Genomic DNA, 23,986 nt, shown 5'->3' with positions numbered 1-23,986 from the left:
CAAACAAGTTCTCAAACCTATCTGGACCTATGGGATTCAGCTATGGGGATGCACCAGCTATAGTAATACAGCGCATATACAAAGATTTCAGACTAAGGCACTCAAGCATGCAGTTTGCGCTCCATGGTATATTAGGACGCAAGACCTAGAACGTGACCTTAATATTGATTCGGTTACGGCAACCATAAAGAAATTTGCAAAGTCGCACGCAGAGCGACTAAGCAAGCATGTGAACAATGAAGCCTTGATTCTTAACGATAATGCAAAATGGAAACGAAGGCTCAAACGTAAAAAACCTCTAGATTTAAACTAATAAATAAATAAAAATCAGTTAAAGTATGAATTGTATTTTACTGAGGATTAACTCAAATTATTTGTTGTAACAAAACTCTACAAAAATTGCTCGTTAGTATATATACCTATGTAATGTTATACTAGTTGCAATGAAAATACTAATAATAAAAAAAAAAAAAAAAAATCCCGGAACAAACATCGATCCACTGTTTGAAGGCTCACTACTTCTCTCCACGTGATAAGTCATAAGATGTTTAATGTTTAAGTAAATTAAGGGGTTTTATACATTTAGAAGGCCGAAAAAAAGGGAATTTTCAAGAATTTTTTCTGAGAAAACTTTTAAATTGACTGATCTAAAAATTTGTACACATATGCCATCTTTTAACTGTATTTTAAGACTTAGTATAAGTAAAAATATTTATTTGGAAAGGAGATACAGCTGATCTCTGGGACGTTTTGCGGTGACCACTATATCTCCGAACTAGATCCTCTGAAATTAAAAAGGGGTAATAAGGAAATATAACCCCTTAAGGAAAGACAAACAACAATGCGAATATCTTTGAAATGTCTTAGTGAATCGCACTACTGGTGGCCTCGGATGCTATGGTTCGCTTCATTCAAGCAGGCCATATTTCATATTTAATACATACCACATTTCGCGTCCAGCGTAAATATTTCGAATTTTTATTATAATGTCGTATAAATTTAAAACTAGTTAAAGTCTGCCTAGCACTACCAAGTGGTAATTAAGTCTAAGCTTTCATCATTCAACATTAAAGCTATGAATAGTCGGGTATGTCATTGGGCATGGTGCCGTCCAAATCGAAGCATCGACAAGTGCAGGAGCTCACAGGGCATTCGGAGTTTTGTCTGCGCAATATATAGGAAAAATACGTAATATTGAATAAATAAGGCATATCAAATAGTTAAAATACATTAGCAAGACTGACTTGAACCACTGCATCATATGTTCGGTATGGCCGCCATGACGACAAGTCTGACACCAGGAGAACCACTTTGAAAATGGTTTCGACTGCCAGCCCAGACTTTCATGCGTTGCATCGCTGGGCAGCGAAATATTCAGAGTGGTGCCCATGTGCAACAAGCAGAGAGAACAACGTGGCAAAGGTTTGCGGCAGCTGGGGCAGGAGGAGAGCTGCGTGAAATTAAAGAAAGCAAATTTATATACATACAATATAATTCCAGTTCGATATTTTCTTGCTTACCTTATTCACATTTGAAGAAGCAGTGCGCATGCGCGCATCCTCCTGCAGTGCATTCGACACCGATTTGCCGCAGAAGTTGCATGAGAGAAAAACGCTGCGTGTGGTGCGCGTGCCAGTGCGCAAGTTTTCAATTTTTATATCCAATTCAGCGCGTTTTTCCCAAAGGCCCCATGAATTTAAGACATCCAAATAACTGCGTACAATAGATTACTTAGTTTACTATAAATTATAGAAATTAGATTCACTGCTTCAACCTGCTGATCCAATATTGTATGCGATTGTCAGTGAAATGTTCACGATTAAAATAGTTAATAGCTATTAACGCAACGGTTTGCACATCACAAGACAAATCCAAGTAGGCTTGCAGTATATTGATGCCATCTAAGGATTCGCCTGTCAGCAGCAAGCCATTTAAGTCACCACTTTCAATAGATTTTTGTATCAATTGCTTAACATAATCCGAAAGCTTGCTTTCCGATAAGTATTTGCAGGCGAAAGCAACGCGATCGGCGAGCGAGATGCCTTCCTCGGTCTGTAAGAGCAAACATATTTATAAATTTTTGAAATATCGGCATTTGTATTTCTCTAGAACACACCAACACCGCATCGAAGTTATCATTCTCGGTGGTGAGAAATGAGAAAATCGCACGCAAATGCGCATCCTGTATTTGTTTATTCGCATTCGAGCGCTGATTGCGCCAAGTCGAATTGCAACGATCCGCATTGAAGCTGGACAACGCAATAGCGGCAATGCGAAACATACTGGCATCGTGTGGGTCCTTGGAATTGCGCGAGAGGTCGGCAGCCTTCGAGAGTATATCGCAAGCAACGACGATTTTCAGATGGAAAACACAAATCATGGCAGCGCGACTGAATTCCTGTGGAAATACAGCGTATGAAGAGCGGCAATAGTTTTAAAACATTTAATTGATTGCTTTATTGCAACAACTGACAAACCTTATTATCACAGAGACTATTTACAAAACGCTCCAGATCCTGCTCAAATACCCAGCCACAGAGTTTCAAAGCAACATCGCGCTGTTCGCTCCTGTGAATATAAATTTATATTTGAGGGTAATCAAGTAAACGCGATTTTAGCTACACTTTACCTATAGCACACCAAATTGCTGGAATTTATAAAATCTGGCCATTGCATAACACGTGACTCAATGCGCGACGAGGCCATCAACGCCTCCGATGTGTGACCCAGACTAATGCCCAATACCGTTTTAAGGCCCGACAAGCGTTCCTCTCTATACAAATTACCCAATGTCAGCCAGACACTCTTCAAATAGGGTGTCAAAGGCAAGCCATCGATGTACATATCAGTCTTCAAACCATAATCGCTCAATGCGCGCTGATAGGTTTCCTCTACCAACTCTTCTTTTGGAACGCTTTGGTCGAGTATCTCAAAATTAAGCGACGAATTCAGTGTGGATGTAGATATGAAAGATGAAGTAATTTGGTTGATATTTGGCGGACGTACTGGCGAATTTGCTATAGACAGTGGGCGCTGTGGCAGAAGTGGCAATTTTTTGTGATTGCTATAGGTAGTAATTAGGGAAAGTGGTAAGCGTAGTTCCAAAATATTGCCTGGCGTGAAACCGAGAAATCAAGAAAAGTTAGCAAAACACAATTTTGCATTTTTCAATAACATTCCAATCGTACCTTGTTCGGATAGCAGCAATGCGCGTTCATACTCCGTATTGTGCCAGGAAAGGCAGGTGAGTGTGGGTGGCTTATTTGAGGCATAGTGTTTCGATTGGAATGGCTGTAGCTGACGTTTCACGTGGTATACCTCACGACTGCTCTCCGCATCTACGCTGCGTATATCGTAGAGGGTGATGAAGGGCGACTCACGCTGAAGTGAGGTAAGTAAGCTGGTGCTATAAGCAAACAAAAATGGTTATGATTTTTTTATTGTTTGCGAAATATTTGCCAATTCGCCTTACCGCGTTGGACACCAACTGAGTTGCAAATGATTTTTGCCCGATTGTATGGTCTTTAGTGGATGATCGAGCACACGTAAGTCCCATAACATGATAACTGAATCCAAATAGGAGCAAAGGTAATTGCCGTTTGGCGCGACAGCCAGACCGTGCACCATTTTTGTTTGTACAGATTGGCAGGTAGTATTGCCCTCTGCGGAGAGTTAAAAAAAATATATATTAATTTATAAATCAAGGTTTCTTCGTACTTACGTTTCAAATCGAAAAGCTTTATTTGCTTCTGGCTCACGCCTGCAATGAGCACACGATGATTCTTGTCCCAGCACAAGGAATGCGCAGATTCTGAGTGACCGAAGAAACTGACTGTAAGAGCAAAAATAAGAACAAAATGATTGTTGTTTCTGTAGTGACAGAAATTAAATATTGTTTATTATTTGATTGTTGTTGTTGTTGTAGCAGCATAAACATTCCCCATACATATACGTGAAATGCTGTTTAAGTGACAGTGTATGGCCGGATATAAATCTGGGTTGTTGTTGTTGTAGCAGTAACTTTGCCCTGTCACAGTAGTGTAATCATCGGTCGTCTTCGTCAAGCTCATCTAACGGTAGGCCCAGGAACCTAGCTGTTTCGACGAGTTGGGTCCAGAGGGAGAGGGGTGTTCGATGAGTGGGTTTGATGGGGCATGTGAAAATGTGGTTAGTGTCGTGCGGAGTGTCTTCACATGTTGGTCATATGTTTAGTATGTCCGTAATTGTGCCAAGGATACGCGGGACTCTCGGGGAAGTTGGAGCTCTTCGTCTGCGATTGGTGGTGGTTGGACTCCGATAATGGCATTCGGGGGTCGGGAGCTTAAGAAGGTGGTGAGAGTCTTCCGATGAATGTCGTTTATGGCCTGTATGTGCACTGTCCGATCCAGTAGCTGTCTGTCTGTTTTGTCTAGGATCTCGTCCGCGTAGTTGAGGAAACGCCTCCTGATCTGCCTTGGAGGTGGCTCAGGCTCTAGCAGGTGTCTGCATGGGTGAGGTCTGCTGTAACACCCTAGCAGAAAATGCTTACTGAACAATTATGCTCCTTCACAGGCAGCATAAGGGCCTCATCGTGTAGGTGTTGTATCGGTGACATCATAAGACATCCTGTCGCGGTCCTTAATGCAGTGTTTTGGCAGGTCTGAAGCTTCGTTCACTGCGAATCACTGGTCCTAGGCGACCAGACAGGCGCAGCATAGTTTAGAACTGGTCGGCCTACTGCTTTAAAAGTCGACAGCAACATTTCCTTGTCTTTGCCCCAAGTGCTGCCGGCAAGCGACTTGAGAACCTTGTTGCGGTTCTGTACTTTAGTTGCAATAGCGGTTGTATGCGCTGAGAAGGAGAGCAAGCTGAGGTCGTTCCTGTTACTTGGAACTGACTGTCATCAGGACGGAAACGTCAATGAGCGGTATTTCCCTACTGTCGGTTCTGCGATATTAGAACGAACCAGATTAATATTTGGATAAGCAGTATCACTTCAGCTTTGTTAAACTCGGTCCAAATTACGAAAGCAGTTATCGCGCCAATGAAGAAGATGCAAAATATCACTTCAGCAGCATTTCCCAAATATGCATGCGAAATTTTTTATGATGTTACAACAGCTAAAAGGCTACATATTGGAAAACTCACCCGCATCCTTTGGCACGCCACGTTCTATATCCCAAATTGCAATACACGAGTCCGAGCGATGTCGATCATGCCCTATGGCCAACACGTTGTGATCTAATTCATTCCAAGCTAGACAAAGGCACATCCGCTGTTGACGTGGTGCTGCAATATGTTAGGCGCATTTCTATTAGTACGCGCATTTCTACACTTATTTATTATACTCACTGAACTCCCAGCTCCCATCGACAGCTTCGTGGAAATCGCATACGCCAACTTTTCCATCACCCAAACCAACTGCGATTATAGGACGGCTCTTGTGATACGAGGGTTGCACACAGCGCGCATATTGATAACGCGTCTCGGTGGCCAAAAAATTAGAGGAAATATTTGGTAATGCACCTGGAAAGCGAGCGGAATAAATTATTTACAATAATTTCAAGGAAATATAGACCAACTGGAGCGGTGCCCATAGCCAACACTGTTTGGGATTGCACTTACTTCTTCGATTATCATCATGTTGCGTGTACTCGTAGAGCTTTATTTCTTGCCCCCAGGTTACAAACTTATCAGGAAACTGTGGAAACCAGCTTAATCCATGAATTGTAGCATTCATGATTACTTTTTGGCTGTGCGTTTTAAATTTTTAGTTGTTTATACATTTTTCACCTTATCAGCGGATCAGCTGAGGAGTTGCCTGAATGCAAGAAAGTCGAGAGTTGCCGTACAGAATGCAGGGCGATTAATTACAAATTATCTAAAATGTTGGCGAAATTTCATTTACGTTATTTTTATTAAATCGGTGTTAAGTTATAGAAAAATATTTGTTCTTAGTTGTAAGAGAATATAAACAATATAATCTCTAATATTTTTAATAATTGTCCTCATTCAAATAATAAAGCAGCAGAAATGCAATTAAAGTATTCTCTCACCTAACCTCCACCCTCTGCACAGGGTGACGCAAAACACAATAAAATCCTCTCGGAATATATGTAGCTATTGCTCGCTAGATGGTAGCATCCGCAAATAACGCCCAATAAAGCGGAAGAAGGGAAAAATTATATTTTTTGCCCTTGCAGCCGCTTCGCTGGGCACACTAAAATAGAATAGATATGGTTTAGAACAGAAAAGATATGGTTTTCATATTATTTATTTCTTTATTCAAACGCTTTGGCATAAACAATATTTTTTGTTTTTCTATTTGTTTTTGAGTAAATAATTAATATATAAAATATAAATTGAAAATCAGGAAAAAAGAAGATTGTTTTTAAATTTCAAATCAACGCAAATAAATAACTAACAAACAATCGTCTTTTTTCCTGATAGTTTTTGTTTTTCTATTTGTTTTTGAGTAAATATAAAATATAAATTGAAAATCAGGAAAAAAGAAGATTGTTTTTAAATTTCAAATCAACGCAAATGAATAACTAAGAAACAATCGTCTTTTTTCCTGATCATCCATGAATTTTTCGTTTCAATTTATATGTTTTATTAAGCATTGGAGCTTTTTTAACCATTATCCATTTATATTTTTCAAAAAAAAAAAAAAACGAAAAAAAATTTTTTTTCCACGAACACATAAATTCATTTGAACATTCGGATTTCACATTAAATTCTTAATTTCACTGTTCCAAAATCCACTCCAAAAAAATTCACAAAAAATTTGTACACTTTGCCCTTACGTCTTCTCCTTATGGCATCCAAATCAGAAAGAAATATTGACACATTGTAACTCACACTGTCAATTTGACAGTTCAGTTCCGCCCCAAGCGTTAAAAAAATAAACGACATTATGGTTGGTTCAAAAGAACGCTGTACCCGTTGCCAGTGCTCCGAATTACAACCAAACTTTACGAAACCCATTTTCAATACTTACTTAACAATGTGTGTAAGTTTGGTTTAATTCGGTGCAAAGACACGGCCGGTTAGCGAACACACACAAAAAGTTGACTTTATTTTATATATAACTAGCGTACCCTCCCCCGCTTCGCTAGGCGATAAATTCAATGATTTGCTAAAAGAGAATAAAATTAATACAAAACAAAGCAAGTTCTTTGATACAATTTCATTCGAACTTTATTGTAACACTTTTTGGTAGACAACGTTTTTGGTTTTTCCATCTTTCGCGTAAATGAATAATGACGATGGTTTGCCTACTCGTGAGCAAGCTATATACATACAATTGTCCATGAGAAAAAATTGGGTATTCTAAATTAATACCGCACATTTGTAGAGACTGTCCTTGCGCCTTATTAATTGTCATAGCGAAGGCAAGGCGAATAGGGAACTGCAAACATTTGTAATCAAATGGTAAATCCGTCGGAATCAGTGATCTTCTCCTTTGTACTTCCCTTTCAAAATTGTTGCTTCGATAACGTTACCCATTACCTTCTTCAAAGCGAGTCTGGTACCGTCGCAAAGTCGTGGCACATTACTGTTGCGCAGCATAATAATCGGTGCTGCAATTTTCAATCGTAAATTATAAGGTGGTAGGCCTGGCAAATCGAGTGAGTTTAAGAATTCAGTTGGATAATTTACGACCTCATCTTGATCAGTAATAGAGTCCATTGACTTATACGCAACTATGTCACCAGGTATTTGATCTAAAATAGCTGAATTTATATCATTGACGTCCTTATTTTTCCCAGCTAAAATTGCTCTTTCGCTGAGTCAATCATGGTTTTTGTAATGTTGAACTATGTTTGGGAATACACTCTGTATAAATGCCTCTTTAGACAGTGCAAAAGTGCAGAAGTTGTTAGGCAATGTAATCATTCCTGTTGGATCGACAGACATTTGGCCATTTCCGATTTTCAGTAATTGGTGTAAAAATTCAGCTGCTGATGGATCGTTCTGTAGTTGAACACGTACGTTTGTAGCAAGTGTAAGCGTGTTTACATGTCTCCATAAATACGATGATTTTAAGCATGCATTGATTACATCTGCAGCCGTAGATTTTGGGATCACAGGTAATGTTTGCCTGAAATCTCCAGCCAATAAAATCATGGCTGTTTGGCTTCCTCGTAGACAAAGTTCTATCAAGTGCTTCCAATGGTTTCTTGTGTACCATAGTACACTCGTCCCATACGATGAGCTTACATACTTTAAGAACTTTTGCCATTCCAGATGTTTTCGAAATATTACATGCTGGTGTTTCATTTACCTGCATATTCAAAGGCAACTTTAATGCAAAGTGTGCTGTGTGACCGCCTTCCAGTAATGTAGCCGCAGTTCCGGAAGAAGCGAGTGCCAACGCAACGTTATTATCTGATCGAAGTGTTGCTAATATTAATGAAATTAAAAAGGTCTTTCCTGTTCCCCCAGAAGCATCCAAGAAAAACAATCCATCAGTTCCATGGCTAACATTATTCATGACTGTATCATAAACATGTTGTTGTTTATGTTTACTCCCCGTCGAAAAAAATTTGCAACTTAGCAACACGACACAAATCGTTTCACAATAACGAAAAATTCGCATATTTATTCAAAAAAAGTTGTACATATAAAATGAATGTTAATTCGAAACTTAATCTAAGAATCGAGCAAGTTCTGCGGCAATTTTCACTAAAAACACAATTTGTACAATATTTTAATTTTTTCTTTTTTTTATATGAAGAAATTATTAAAAAAACATTTTTTTTTGCTAAAAACCTTCCCCTAGTGGATCCCTATAATATGAAAAAAGAACGAATAAAATTGGCCTCGTATCGGCCCAAAAAAATGCGTACAAACGAACATCATTTCATTTTTATATATATAGAAGATATATAAGATGTGTAATTACCTGCTAAAAAGTGTTTAAAGTGGAGCGCTCATTGGTGGGAATATGATGTTGCGAATACGCAGAGACAAAGTTTCCTAGAATGCGCTTCCCTTAAATCTATTTTTTTCTCATTAAAATTGTGCTTACTCGTATTTGTCAGTGATATGAAAAGCAAGTGCTAGTAGAATGCAGACCCTATAATACGCTCTCTGCTTTTCATGCCATTGCTTCGCTTGAAACACGAAGCTCTTTTTGATTCATAGTTTTGAAAATAACAAAAGTAGTGTCACTCTTAGCAGAATAACTCAGGAACTAATGAATGGAATACCAAAAAGAAAATTAGAAAAAAATTGGTAAGATATCTCCTAAGCTTTAACTAAACATATCCGAAGAGATTTTTTTCAAAAAATTGTATTTTAATAATATTTTATCATAAAAAAAATGGTATGAAACATGCACCGTGCAGTAGTTTCATAAAAAAATTGTGCTTTCTCAAGGAATTGGCCGGACACGAACGACTCAGATATTATAGGGTGGTTCAGTTTCAAGGGCCGGTGTTGATTTTGAATGAAATATAATTTTTTTAAGAAATTATTGTCATTTCTCTTTATTATGATAATATCGGTATAGCTCAATTACGTATGGAACAAAATATCGGCCAAATGGTCGCCGCGGCCTCGGCGGCACATCTCCATCCGATGGTCCAAATATTCGAAGACGCTGAGGCATAATTGAAGTTCTATGCCGTTAATGTGCCGAATTATCTCATCCTTTAGCTCTTGAATTGCTGCTGGCTCATCAACGTACACCTTTTCTTTCAAATAACCCCAAAAAAATAAGTAAAAGGGTGTCAAATCACATGATTTTGGCGGCCAATTGACATCGCCGCGACGTGAGATTATTTGGCCATCAAGTTTTTCGCGCAAAAGAGCCATTGTTTCGTTAGCTGTGTGACAAGTGGCACCGTCCTGTTGAAACCACATATCGTCCACAGTAACTGCCTGACCGACCTCATTTTGAAAAAAATACGGCCCAATAATGCCGCCGGCCCATAAACCGCACCAAACAGTCACTCTTTGTGGGTGCATTTGTTTTTCGGCAATCACTCTTGGATTATCATTCGCCCAAATGCGGCAATTCTGCTTATTGACGTAAATGCAAGTCTGCAAGTACGAGCATGCACTGGTGTTTTCACATCTCCTACAGACCCGGTTTGCTCAAACTTTTGCACAATTTTTCCCATTGTACGCACATTTGGACGATTAAATTGACCGAAAAAATCACGAAGTGCGCGATATGCATTTTGATTTGAAAGCCCGTTTTCATAATAGGCCTGAATTACTTTAACGCGTTGCTCGATTGTGTATCTTTCCATAGTTCAAATTGAGTTAGTCTGAGATTAAAAAATGTCAAATGGAATCCAGAAAAAAATTGACGTTTAGGTGTGGTTCACATTCAACATCGGCCCTTAAAATTTAACAGGATCCCTCTTTAATGAAGAACACTTGGCCCTTCAACAACACTCTGGACCTGCATATAAAGCTAAAGCAACTCAGTTGCTACCGAATATTTATTCTTTTATTTCTGCTGAAGATTCGTCTTCGGGTAGCTCAGATTTAAAAGCGTTTCCCTACAAGTTATGGTTGGAGTTAATGAGTATAGCCTGCAAGAAAATTTGGAGAGTCTCAAGGAAGCACTTATTGCACCAGCGTCATCTACATCTATGGGAGCTACACATGCCGCTATAGTGTAATGACCGGACCTGTATAGTATTAAGATGGTTAGAGATAAACAGAATACCATCAAAAGATATCTACATTCTATCAGACAGCCAAGCTGCCTCTGGATGCATTCCAAATAACATCAAGGAGTTTCTCACACTGTTGCCAATCTCTTAATGAGATGCTTAAATACATAGAATCGTATTATCTTATGCTGGATTCCAGGCCACAGGGATATACCAGAGAACTGTAGGGCTGATCAACTCACAAGAAAAGGTGCCTGTATGCCAAACATGAACAATTTTAAGCGGGTACCTCTTGCAACTTTTAAGTTTCTTGTTATGGGCGCACTAATAAAACCTGTGAAATTGCTAGGCAAACATGTCCAAGGCTAAATTTATGTCTATCCAAGAATATTATAAAACTGACTATACTCACAGGACTCATAGAAAGGCACGCAATTAGATTAGGCGTTTACATGCATGATTTCCGTCGTAGCTGTAGAAATAAGGAGGAGTTGGAAACAATTCAATACTTTTTTTGCACATGCCCCGCTCTAGCCAGAAGCAGGAACCGATATTAATGATCCTACTTCTTAATGAATATAGATAATCTATACACTTTAGGTATCCACAACATTATTATTATATTAATGATCCTACTTCTTAATGAATATAGATAATCTATACACTTTAGGTATCCACAACATTTTTCGCTCTGTCTAAAGCTCAGGATGGTTCAGTTTGGAAGGGGAATTTTAGCCTGGCCCCTGCGCCTCACAACGGACCCGTTTCATAGTCCAAGTTCCTCGCTGTTCCTATGTATGATGCGGCTGCCAAACGTAGCTACCTATGACTTTACGGCTCAAAAAAAATTCTATGACAGTTTTGTATCTGGTGAAGCCAATTGTGCATTACACTGAATCAAAAAGCGATAGAGAATTCCGGGCATTATTAAGCAGCCAGCTTCATTATCGCAACCATCACATGGCGTGTCTAAATGTTCATTAAACGCTCCTTCGCCATATATTGCGAATTTTCTGGTCTCGAACTGTATCTATCACCTGAGGAAGGCCAATGAATCCGATGTGGCGACTGAAAATGGCAATGGATCGACTACACCCTGAGGAAGAGTGATGACAACAGCGCCAAACAAGCACTGCGATCGAACCCCTTCCATCAGACAGGACGAAATGTAAGCAGATTACGAACCACATGGCGCTATTCAATGGAGGCGGAAATGAGATATTTGAATAAGACTTTGAATGAACTTAGAGCCCTTGCACAGGAATCGTGTTGGATGGCGAAGAGGAGTTGTCGACGCCTTATGCTCCAACTAGGATTTAGTGGAGCCTATATATTTATTATGTATTAGGTGTGCAACTAAGTTCTCGGTGTTTTTTTGATGAAAATACAATTTTATTCTGAAAAATTTGTTACAAGTGAATCATTGAAGGTATTGCCCATCGCTGGCTACTACTTTTTCCCCATCTTTCTGGTAGATCTCCTATACCGTCGCGGTAAAACTGTAGATCTTTTGAGGCTATCCACGGATCAAGCCATTTTTTGATGTCTTCATATGAATGGAACTGCTGGTCCGCCGGACCATGTGCCATCAATCGGAATAGCAGATAATCGGACGGCGCAATATCTGGAGAATATGGCGGGTGGGAAGGGATTTCTCATTTCAGTGTTTCCAGGTAGGTTGTAACGGGTTTGGCAACGTGAGGCCGAGCGTTGTCATGCTGTGGAATCATTTTTTTATGCCTCTCCGCGTATTGCGGCCGCTTCTCGCGCAGTGCTCAGCTCAATCGTATCAATTGAAGTCGATACCGATTTCCAGTGATAGTTTCGCTTGGTTTTAACAGTTCATAATAAATAACACCAACTTGGTCCCATTAAATACATAGCATAACCTACGCAATGTGAGGCGAGGCGACGACGTAGAAGCATGTTCGGGCAGTCCCCATGACTTTCTTTTCTTTGGATTACTGTAATGAATACATTTTTCATCACCCGTCACGGTGCGATGAAGAAAACCCCTTCCTGTTTTGCCGCTGGAGCAGTTGTTCACACGCGACAGGCGAAAAAACGACGTTCAACATCTCTTGGTTTTAACTCATAAGGAATCCAAGTCCCCTGTTTCTGAATCATTCCCAAAGCATGCAATCGCTGGGAAATGGATTGACGGGTAACTCCTAATACTGAACCGTTCTTGCGTTTCATACGGATCCTCATTAAGCAATGCCTCCAATTCGCGTCTTCGAAGGTTTTTGGCCTCCCTTCACGCGGACGGACGTCAACATTAAAATCACCGTCTTTGAAGCGGCCGAACCGATCTCGGCACTTTGTTTCACTTAAAGCAGCATCTCCATAAACCATCTGTAGCTCTCGATGCGCTTCAGCAGCCGTTTTTTCGAATGAAAGAGGGAAATCAACACTTCCCGCAAGTGACGATTATTCGGCACAAAATCAGACATTTTCACAAAACGAAAAGTATATAATACCAAAACAAAATCACTAATGTGTCAAAGCAGTTTGTTTACCATATGTTTAAGCTTGGTTTATGACGTTTGTGTTATGTTAGAATCGACTAGCACACACTGCTGGCGGCATCTATTGACAAACAGCGGGAACTTAGTTGCGCACTACTTAGAATATAAAGTAAACTCTATCCTGGAACTGTAGAGCACAAAAAATATGCGGCGAAAATTAATTGGTTAGTATGGCTCTTATGCGCTTTCACACATTTCCACACGAAGACGTTAGATATTTTTCTTAATATTTTTTATTTGATATCTTAACATTATCTTTATTCTTTTCGTGAGCTACTTCGCTTTTTAAAACATCAGCGACAGTTTTTTTTGAGAATTTCGTAAAGTTTTATCAACACTAAATACATTAAGTTTCAATTAATAGATGGCAAATAGCCGATAGTGTCCGCTGCCAAACAGCAATTGGTTTATAAATAAATGGTTTCCTTTTTTCATTTGGTGAAATATCTTTCATCTCTGTCAATTAAACGCTGACAGCAAACATGCAGAAAAGAACGTAAGGAGGTTATATACAAGATTAGATGTGATCGATGACCGATGGCATATAAATACATTTTCTTTGCGACATCCGCAAGTACTTAAGATTAGTTAAAACACCGAAAATTGTATCTACATACAAATATGCACTGGTAACTACATGAAAGTTATGTGAAACGATTTACATACCAAATATTGAATTTATGTTGACTAATGAATGACGAGGCTTGAGTAGTTTTTATGGCTAATGCTGGATAAAGAATTTTTAATTTTTTTATTTATTTATTGAAATGCTAAAACTAAAAACTAAACTAAAACTAAAATGCTATAACTAACATCCATAACATCGCAGTATTTATAGCTAAATCCTTTGCAGATCTTCATTACGCATTTGCAAAGGAGCTTCAACGATTCTCCTGATTGCTTTGTTTGGAAACGTTGTAAAGGGTAGTTAAATTTCAAGGGCCGATGTTGAATGTGAACCACACCCAAACATCAATTTTTTTTCTGCATTTCAATTGACATTTGTCAATTTCAGACTAATTTAATTTGAACCATGGAAAGATATACAATCGAGCAATGCTTTAAAGTTATTCAGGCTTATTATGAAAACGGGCGTTCAAATCAAAATGCATATCAAAGAAAATCATCTTCAGTGATGAGGTACATTTTCACCTCAGTGGATTCGTCAATAAGCAGAATTGCCGCATTTGGGCGAATGATAATCCAAGAGTGATTGCCGAAAAACCAATGCACCCACAAAGAGTGACTGTTTGGTGCGGTTTATGAGCCGGCGGCATCATTGGGCCGTATTTTTTCCAAAATGAGGTCGGTCAGGCAGTTACTGTGAATAGTGTTTGCTATCGTGAGATGATAACGAACTTTTTATGGCCCGAATTGGAAGATATGGATGTGGACGATATGCGGTTTCAACAGGACGGTGCCACTTGTCAGACAGCTAACGAAACAATGGCTCTTTTGTGCGAAAAATTTGATGGGCGAATAATCTCACGTCGCGGCGATGTCAATTGGCCGCCAAGATCATGCGATTTGACACTGTTGGACTTCTTTCTTTGGTGTTATTTGAAAGAAAATGTGTACGTCGATAAGCCAGCAACAGTTCAATAGCTAACTGATGAGATAATTCAGCACATTAACGGCATAGAACCTCAATTATGCCTCAGCGTCATCGAAAATTTGGACCATCGGATGGAGGTGTGCCGCCGAGACCGCGTCGGCCATTTGGCCAATATTTTATTGCATACGTAATTGAGCCATATCAGTATTATCATAATAAAGAGAAATGACAATAATTTCTTAAAAAAAATGTATTTTATTCAAAATCAACACCGACCCCTGAAATCTAAACACCCTTTATAACATCAATGTTGCTCTTCGCGGCACACCCCATAGGCTGTATGCAATAACCTGATGGCATAGTTGCCAGGACCTGATGGCATAGTTGGAGCAATATTGAAACTATTGGCAATCGAACGCTATCTTTTACTGCTAAACATGTACACCGCATGCCTAAAAGAAGGAACTTTTCCAGAAATATGGAAAAAAACAAAACTAGTACTCATCAGTAAGGGAAAGGGAGACCCAACATTAGCGTCCGCTTGTAGACCGTTGTGTATGCTGGATAGCGCAAGAAAACTCTTTGAGAAACTGATAAAGCATAGGTTTAGCGAAGCCGTAGAGAACAGTGGCGGTCTCTCTGACAGGCAGCATGGTTTTAGAAGTGGCAGATCTACCTTAGGAACCATCCAAGAAGTAATAGCTAGCGTAGAACATGCCCAGGTAGGTAATCGATACTCCAAACGCTTAGTATTACTAGCCATACTGGATATTAGAAATGCTTCCAACAGTTTAATTTGGGACGACGTAATTCAAGCCTTAAAGTTTAAATTCAAGATCACGAATAATCTATTGAAGATTATTCGTAGCTATCTAAGCAATCGCGTGCTCTTATACGAAACGCGAGAAGGGTGTAAGACTAAACAAATAAAAGCAGGTGTGGCCCAAGGATCAATACTCGGACCTGAACTCTGGAATATAGCTACGATGAAATCCTTCGAACAGAGATGCCTGCAATGTACTTTTAGCGGGATACGCAGATGACATTGCAGCTGTAATAATCGCCCGAAACACTGAAGAAGCCAAAAGGTAATTAAATCAGGTGAGATCTGAGTTCAGACATGGCTAGAAGACCATGGATTAAAGCTGGCCACAGAGAAAACAGAACTAATCCTTCTAACGAACATACGTATCCCATTAAAAGTAGACATACAAGTACTCGATGCCACTTTATCGACAAAAAGAGTGGTCAAGTACCTAGGAGTGCAATTAGACACAAGAGCTGCCAAAGTAAGCGGCATGTTAAGTAAGCTCAGGGCAAACCTTGGAGGTGCAACGCAGAACAAGCGAAAACTTTTATTGGACACGACGAACTCGATTCTCTTATACGGATGCGAAATATGGGCAGTTTCGCTAAGGGTGCAATGCCGGCGGAAAACTCTGCAATCTGTGCAACGCCCCTGCGCTCTCAGAGTGGCTTCGTCAAACAGAACAGTATCTGAAGCAGCGGTGTTAGTTATCAGCGGAACCATCCCTATAGATATTCTAGCACAAGAGCGCAAACGGAGATGGGAGGATTGGAAAAATCCAAGAGAAGAGGAGGGATATTTTTAGTGGAATCACCACAATACATAGTAGCGATGGTTACTATATGGTGCGAAGGCAGTTGTAACCCAACCTCACCGCAAAAGAAAAAAACAAAAAGGCCGTATGCCCTTTTAGCACTTGATTATAAATGAGGAGTTGATAGCTCAGAATTTCTGCCACTTAACCATTGAAGAGTTTGCATTTATGAATTGAGCTCAACAGCTTTGATTTTGATTCCACTTGAGCTTTGCATCCAAAGTCATGCTTAGATACTTGGCCCTATTGTCATATGATACTATCGCTGACAGAATAAATACAGGTTTATATAAAACTTTCTTGTTAGTGAAATTCACCTGAACTGATTTGGTTTGAATAAATATTATATTCCAATTTTTAGCCCATGTAACAACTACGTCGGCAGAGTAGCCGAATGGGTTGGTGCGTGACTACCATTTGGAATTCACAGAGAGAACGTAGGTTCGAATTTTGGTGAAACACCAAAATTAAGAAATTTTTCTAATAGCGGTCGCCCCTCGGCAGGCAATGGCAAACCTCCGAGTGTATTTCTGCCATGAAAAAGCTCCTCATAAAAATATTTGTCGTTCGGAGTCGGCTGGAAACTGTAGGTCCCTCCATTTGTGGAACAACATCAAGACGCACACCACAAATAGTAGGAGGAGCTCGGCCAAACCCGTAGAAAGAACTCAGATGCACAACGCCCCTGCAATCGAAGAAAATGGTAAGCAAAACTTTTACATTCGACCGAACTTGGTGCGCTTTTTTCGGTCATGGTTCGTGCGGCAGCTTCCAGTGAGATGACTGAGCTTTGGTTTCCACGTCATAACCATAAACCCATGATTCGTCACCAGCTATGACCCTCTGGAGCAAATTTGGGTCGTCGCGAACAGAGTCCAACATCTCATTAGGAATGTTTATGCGATGCTGCTTTTGGTCGAAATTGAGCAGGTTGGGTACGAATTTTGCGGCGACCCGTGTCATGTCCAAATCATTGAAAAAAATCGAATGGCACGATCCAATCGATATGTCTAGGTCCTCAGTAACTTCTCTAACGGTGATTCGACGATTGGCCAAATGTCATTTTCTTTACTTCATCAATTTTTTCGTCTGTTGTTGAAGTGCTTGGGCGTCCGGTACGGTTTTCGTCGTTCATATCTTCTTGGCCTTTTGAGAACATTTTGTACTACCGATAAACGTTGTTTTGGTCCAAAGTAGCTTCTCCGTATAACACAGTCAATATTCGGAATGCATCCGCGCACTTAATTTCGTTTTTGCACACAAAATTTGATACAGGTTCTTTTATCCATCTTATTGGATAGGTAAAAATCGAAGACGGGCCGAAACACGTGACAGCAAAGCAGCTGTCAACAATTAATTGAACATTCAAAATGGCCGAACTCGTCGGCATGAGTGAATACCAACATGAGTACCAACATATCGCCACAAAAGAATCGAAATTCAAATATATGTAACCTGCGAAAATTCCAAATTCACGATACTTTTTGAACACACCTCGTAAGTCGTAGGATATGACTTATTAAAGTCAGTATTCCATTAATTTCTATTAAAGTCATTATTCCAATCCTTTTCAAGCGGTGAGCCGAATTGATCCTATAAAGGTGAGCCCTTTCGCGTCTGCTCACCCCTAAGCAGCTTTGCTTTTAGACCCACATAACAGGCTGAAGATGGGTATTTCGCCAACCGCACCCATTTCAATTGCTTCAAAGCGCCTGAGTACCTAAGAAGTCGAAAGATTATACCACTTTAAAGAACACTGTTTCCATTATCTGCCTTGCTTTAGTAATTTCCAGTTAAACATTCAAGCCCAAGTGCTAATTCTGATTATTAGCAAGTTCATTACTTTCACCACATTATTACCATTACACGTAAGCAGCCATCGATTTCTAATTTAGCTAGTAAATTAATGTCCATAGGAGTTCATTTATGTGTGTCTGTATATGTATATGTGAGTGTGTGATATGTAATCAAGTGCTTTATGTAGACATAAGATGTCGCATTCTGTTCATTGAAACCTCGTCGACTTATTGCGCATAGTTTCTCAAATGCAACGAAAGGGCCGTTAAGGTCAGAGTATGAATCTATGTAATTTGTAACTTTACTGATACTTGGATGATTAGTACAGGCACATATGTGTGAATGTATGTACATTAAATGCTGAAGATACTTTTTTATGTAATAAAGGGTGGTTAAGTTTCAAGGGCCGGTGTTGATTTTGAATAAAATAAGAAATTATTGTCATTTCTCTTTATTATGATAATATTGGTATGGCTCAATTATGTATAGAACAAAATATCGACCAAATGGCCCCCGCGGCCTTGGCAGCACACCTCCATCCGATGGTCCAAATTTTCGATAACGCTGCGGCATAATTGAAATTCTAATGTGTTAATGTGCCGAATTATCTCCTCCTTTACCTCTTGAATTGTTGCTAGCTTATTGAAGTACACCTTTTCTTTCAAAAAACCCGAAAGGAAGAAGTCCAACGGTGTCGTTGACGTTTAGGTGTGGTTCACTTTCAACATCGGCCCTTGAAATTTAACCACCCTTTACATAGACTAGTTAATTGCGTAAATAAATAATTTCGTTGTTCTCAGGCGAGTGCGGCGTTTTAAATTCTAAAAGAGTTAATTCCGCGCATTCAGGTGTTGTGAATTATTAACCTTCGGAAGACACACTGGGGTCTGAGTCCCCCCAAAAAATATTTGATGAATTGAAGTTTGCTTATTTTTAACATCTGGAAATATACCGTTAGCTGTATTTTGGCAACACATGTTTTTCTCTTCGAATTCATGCAGTAAGTCCTCAGTAGTTGGTTCGCACCGAATTTATGCAGATCTAAAAATCGGCCGCCGTAGCCGAATGGGTTGGTGCGTGATTACCATTCGGAATTCACAGAGAGAACGAAAAATCTCGGCGAAACACCAAAATTAAGAAATTTTTCTAATAGCGGTCGCCCCTCGGTAGGTAACGGCAAATCTCCGAGTGTATTTCTGCCATGAAAAAGCTCCTTATAAAAATATCTGCCGTTCGGAGTCGGCTTGAAACTGTAGGTACCTCCATTTTGTGGAACAACATCAAGACGCACACCAAAAATAGGAGGAGGAGCTCGGCCAAGCACCCAAAAAGGGTGTACGCGCCAATTATACATACATACAAAAAAAGTGATTGGGCGAAATTTACGCTAGTGTATTGTTGTTGTTGAGTATTTGTTCTAAATAGTTTTAATTAGCGATTATTACCACTGTTCTCGTGGGATGTCCTTTCTTTTGTCTTTAAAGTCAGATCCATTTCGTGAGATCCAGATATAATAGCAGATTTTTTATCTCTGAGTCGGCGATTTCATTAATTTGCTATAGGAAATGTTTTCCGAATGAGCAAAGTCGTGTTCTGGCTAAACCCGGACATGCGCATAAATAGTGGAAAAGACTTTCTTTCACATCCTTCGTTTGACAGCTTCTGCAGATGGGATTGAAAGGAAGGTTGAGTCTGGCTGCGTGATCCCCTACCTTCCAGTGACCCGTAAGGGTTGCAGTAATATGTGAAATGTTTGACCGATACCCTTGACCCTAACAGTAGTTCGTCCTCTTATTGTTGTACGACGGCGCTGTTTTTCTTGTTGTACCTAGTGCATGTAGTTAATTGCTTCCACCTTCTTTCGGCTAAAGCATAGTAGTGTGATGCAATGGATGTTTTTATTTTAGTGAAAGGGGTAGCGTCTGCAGCCGCCTCTGTTATGTCTAGTGTCGAACCTTTTCTTGCTAGCTCGTCTTCTTTCTCATAATCCTCTATATTCCTGTGTCCGGGAACCCATATCAGAGTAATTCGACGCCAATGACCAAGCAGTTCTAGTCCCTTTCTGCATTGTGAAAATAGTTTGGACAAAATGGAGTTGGAGTCTAAGGCCTTGATAGCTGCTTGACTGTCTGAAAAAATAGCTACTCTTGCACCAATTTCTTTTTAGTGTTTCAGTGACTCCCAAGCTTCCCTGATTGCTAATAGTTTTGCTTGGAACACGCTGGAATGGTCAGGAAGTCGAATTGATTTGGATATGTTGAGCGGTGCCGAATGGAGGCCAGCTCGCGCACCATAGTACATCTTAGAACATCAGTGTAGATTTCGACATCAAATCTACCAATCACTTTCTCTTTCCTCCATTCGGCTCTCAATGGAAAACGTGCCGTAAAGTCTTTCTTGAAGGTGAGGACGGGGATTGTGAAGTCTGCAGTGAGTACGGTTGGTGCTAAGCACTCCTGTGGTTAAGATACATGCTGCTCTTTGTAACTTGCTAAGCTTGGTTTGGTTGTATTTCTTTTCCATCGCGGGCCACCAGACTAGTGGCGCATATGTTACTATCGGTGTAGAATCAGTTGGATAACTTTGGCTGAAGACCCAATTTTTTACCCAACAGTGTGTAGTTCGCGTACTTTTTTGACCATATAATGACAAGTCCAGGACACTATCATCGCCATCAAAATCAATTATTTCATCAAACAAATCATATAAAAAAATTGCAAGCTCGCTTTCTTTTAGATATAATGGCAAAGTGGTCTAGAATTCGGCTTCTAAAAGAAAGCGAGTTAGAAATTTATATACAGGGTGGCTGATGAAAGCCGCTACCAAAAAAAAACTGAATAACTTTTTTTCTTTTTAAGTTATCTGTTCCATTTTTGTTTTAATTTGCAGATTGATCTTTAAAATTTATTAAAATGGATAACTGGGACACGCAAACAAGAATTTGGATAGTCCGCCGCTATCACGCACTGGAGTCCGTAGTTTTGGTACAGAGAGAGTACAGGCGGATGTTTGGCGGCGATCCCCCGAGCAGATGGACCATACTGAGACTGGTGAATAATTTTGCTGAGCAAGGAACAGTCGCAAGAAGACCTTATCATCGAAACCCACCAGTTCGGACGGAGGAAACGATCGCTGCTGTAGCTGCAGCTATACAAAGCAATCCAAGGGTTTCAACAAGAAGCTTATCTGCTCAACTTGGTGTCAGCCGACAGTCTTTGCAAACAATAATGCACAAAGATTTAGACTTATTTCCCTACAAAATTCAAATGGTTAACAAACTGAATGCAACAGACTTGCCGATTCGCTTGGAATTTTGCCAGAAGACCAAAACATGTTAAACTGCCTTTTCATGTCTGATGAGGCCCATTTCGATTTAAACGGCAATGTGAACAAACAAAATTGTCGAATATGGAGTACTTCTAACCCACAGATACTCCACGAGACGGAATTGCATCCTCTTCGCGTGACAGTGTGGTGTGCGGTTTCTTCACGCTGTATTGTCGGGCCTTATTTTTTTGAAGAAAATGGTCACACCGTTACGGTTACTGGAGACCGTTATTTGAAAATGCTGAAAGAATTTTTCTATCCAGAACTACGCCGAAAGAGAATTTCTTTCCACTCTGTGTGGTTTCAACAAGATGGGGCAACGTCTCACATAGCCCAGACTGTTATGACAGAGTTGCGACGAAAATTTCCCAATAAACTGATTTCAAGAAACTCCGAATTTCGTTGGCCCCGAGGTCGCCTGACCTTACTGCACCTGACTTTTTCTTGTGGGGTTTATGTAAACAAGAAGTTTATAAAACAAAGCCAACAAATTTGGATGAACTAAAACAATCCATTCGGGCAACAATTGCGGCTATTCCTGTCGCAACTCTCAAAGCAGCAATGAACAACTTTTTACTAAGAAGCCGCACTTGTGTCAACGAGCATGGGGGCATTTAAATTCAATTATTTTTAAAACTAGTTAAGCTACATTTAATAAAATTTAATGACCTTCAACTTGAAAAAAAAAAAATAAATGAATTCCATACACTAAAAAAAAAAGTTATTTGAGTTTCTTAATGTAGCAAAATTCATCAGCCACCCTGTATATATATGTATATGATTGGCTCGGGCACCCTTTTTGGGTGTTTAACCGAGCTTCTCCTACTATTTGTGGAATTTTTTTACAACTTTTTGATATTGTTGCTGTTTTTGGACTCATTGACGAGAATCGTCTTCAAGGCTTGTACGACCAAGTTTAAATTCAGCAACCTATCTTTCTACAGTACTAATTGATGGGGGAAAGTCCTTACACACTTTCAACATTCGCTTATAAAATTCCTTTGCATTTAAACTTTCCAAAAATAAAAATTCAATCATCTGACACGTCGATACTAAAAGGCTTGTAAACAAAGAATGAATGGACAAATTGAAATAAAAATTCATATTTGTTCATATGCAGAGTGCGCTAACATAAGCAAAAAAAAAAAAACAAAAAAAAAAAAACAAAAAATATTGGCCTCTCGTATCATACCGCAAATCTTATCGAACAACCTAGTATACATGCATGTTTTTGTTTTTTTAATCTTTAAAATCGAATATATCGAAAATGGTTAAATTTTAGCCATCATAAACATTTAACAAATTTAGTCCGAAATTATTTAAAAAATAATATCCCTAAGTATCTAAGTCGACTTTGCCGCTAAGCCTGTGTATTGGTGTACAACTTCGCTGCAGATATTTGGCACGACTTCTTTGAAGTGCGGGACATTCACAAAGGAGTTGTTGTACTGACTCAATTTCTTTTTCATCTCCACAACTCCTGCAGAAGTTATTGTGCGGTACACCCATTCTACCCATTCAAGAACATTCGAGGAACATCAGCAGCCGTTTTTTTTTTCAATAGAAACAGAAAATGAAAATTTCTTATATGTCTAATCTTGCTGTATACACCAAATATAACTCATAGTAGCTTTCAATAGGTGCACTAGGCTGGTATAGTCACCATCCTAGCATTGTATAGCCACCATCTTGGCGCAGCTATGGCTGTCAAATTTGACACTAATACTTACTTAACCTTGACATTTAACCACAGAATGCCACACGATTCCATAACGCGTTGAAATTGTTAAAATGTTTTCCGTGCGCAAAGAAAATTGTTGCATAAATTTGCATTTCATTTTTACACTACAAATTCATGATTTTAGTATATCTTGTTCCGGTATAAAATTTCCTCAATCGTGACCTAAACTTTTTTCTTTGTTTACCTCAAATTATCACTCACATTCGCTAACGAGTAGGCTGTTAGCAACTCAATGCAAATTTGCTAAATGTCGCTATTGTTACAAAATATTGCTCTGTGGAAAAGTCGTGAGAATCTTCCGCTCTGCTATTAAAAGTCACATATCTATTTGCACCTTGTACACAATAACGGTATGCGGTTAATACATATGCACATATTTATACATCAATCCAAATGAAATATTAACTCCAAGTTTCACAAGTATTTATACTTCACTGCTTGAAGAAATTTTTAGGTGTGGTCATTAACATGATAACGACTAATATCATACATACATACACGTATGCCCATTAAAATAGGTACCCCCCACGTTCATACGGAAATGCCAGTTTGTCAGGGGATTGCACTCACTAGGTTCTAAGAAGCTGAAGAAGAAGGAAGAGAAGCAACAGAAGAAATTAAGATCAGTTGCCAATTGGCGCACAAATATTCATTTCATTGTAAAGATATGCCTCGGTATAGAAAAGGAGTACGAAAGGCGAGTTTTGGTTTAAAAACTTCTTCTAATGGTTGCACAAGGGGTGACTGGATAGGGTAGGACCCTGTAGTTGTTAGTATCTTCCTTTTATTAGTTTATTCTGATC

At 39.4% G+C, this 23,986-nt stretch overlaps 1 protein-coding gene across 1 annotated transcript; it reads right to left on the bottom strand.

Moving 5' to 3' along the window:
- Window positions 1-948: 948 nt before the first annotated feature.
- LOC129248408 (GATOR complex protein MIOS) lies at window positions 949-5,816 on the bottom strand. Its single transcript, XM_054887948.1, has 13 exons — window positions 5,605-5,816; window positions 5,332-5,505; window positions 5,128-5,268; window positions 3,722-3,832; window positions 3,473-3,662; window positions 3,189-3,406; window positions 2,630-3,113; window positions 2,478-2,568; window positions 2,117-2,398; window positions 1,775-2,052; window positions 1,521-1,713; window positions 1,245-1,450; window positions 949-1,164 (listed from the first exon to the last, which is right to left on the bottom strand). The coding sequence occupies exons 1-13, from the start codon at window positions 5,717-5,719 to the stop codon at window positions 1,074-1,076; spliced, it is 2,574 nt and encodes an 857-aa protein (XP_054743923.1). The 5' UTR covers window positions 5,720-5,816; the 3' UTR covers window positions 949-1,073.
- Window positions 5,817-23,986: the final 18,170 nt, after the last annotated feature.

This window comes from Anastrepha obliqua, chromosome 5 (assembly GCF_027943255.1).
Source record: "Anastrepha obliqua isolate idAnaObli1 chromosome 5, idAnaObli1_1.0, whole genome shotgun sequence".
Classification (NCBI taxonomy): Eukaryota; Metazoa; Arthropoda; class Insecta; order Diptera; family Tephritidae; genus Anastrepha; species Anastrepha obliqua.
This window is presented reverse-complemented; position numbering and strand designations above follow the sequence as displayed.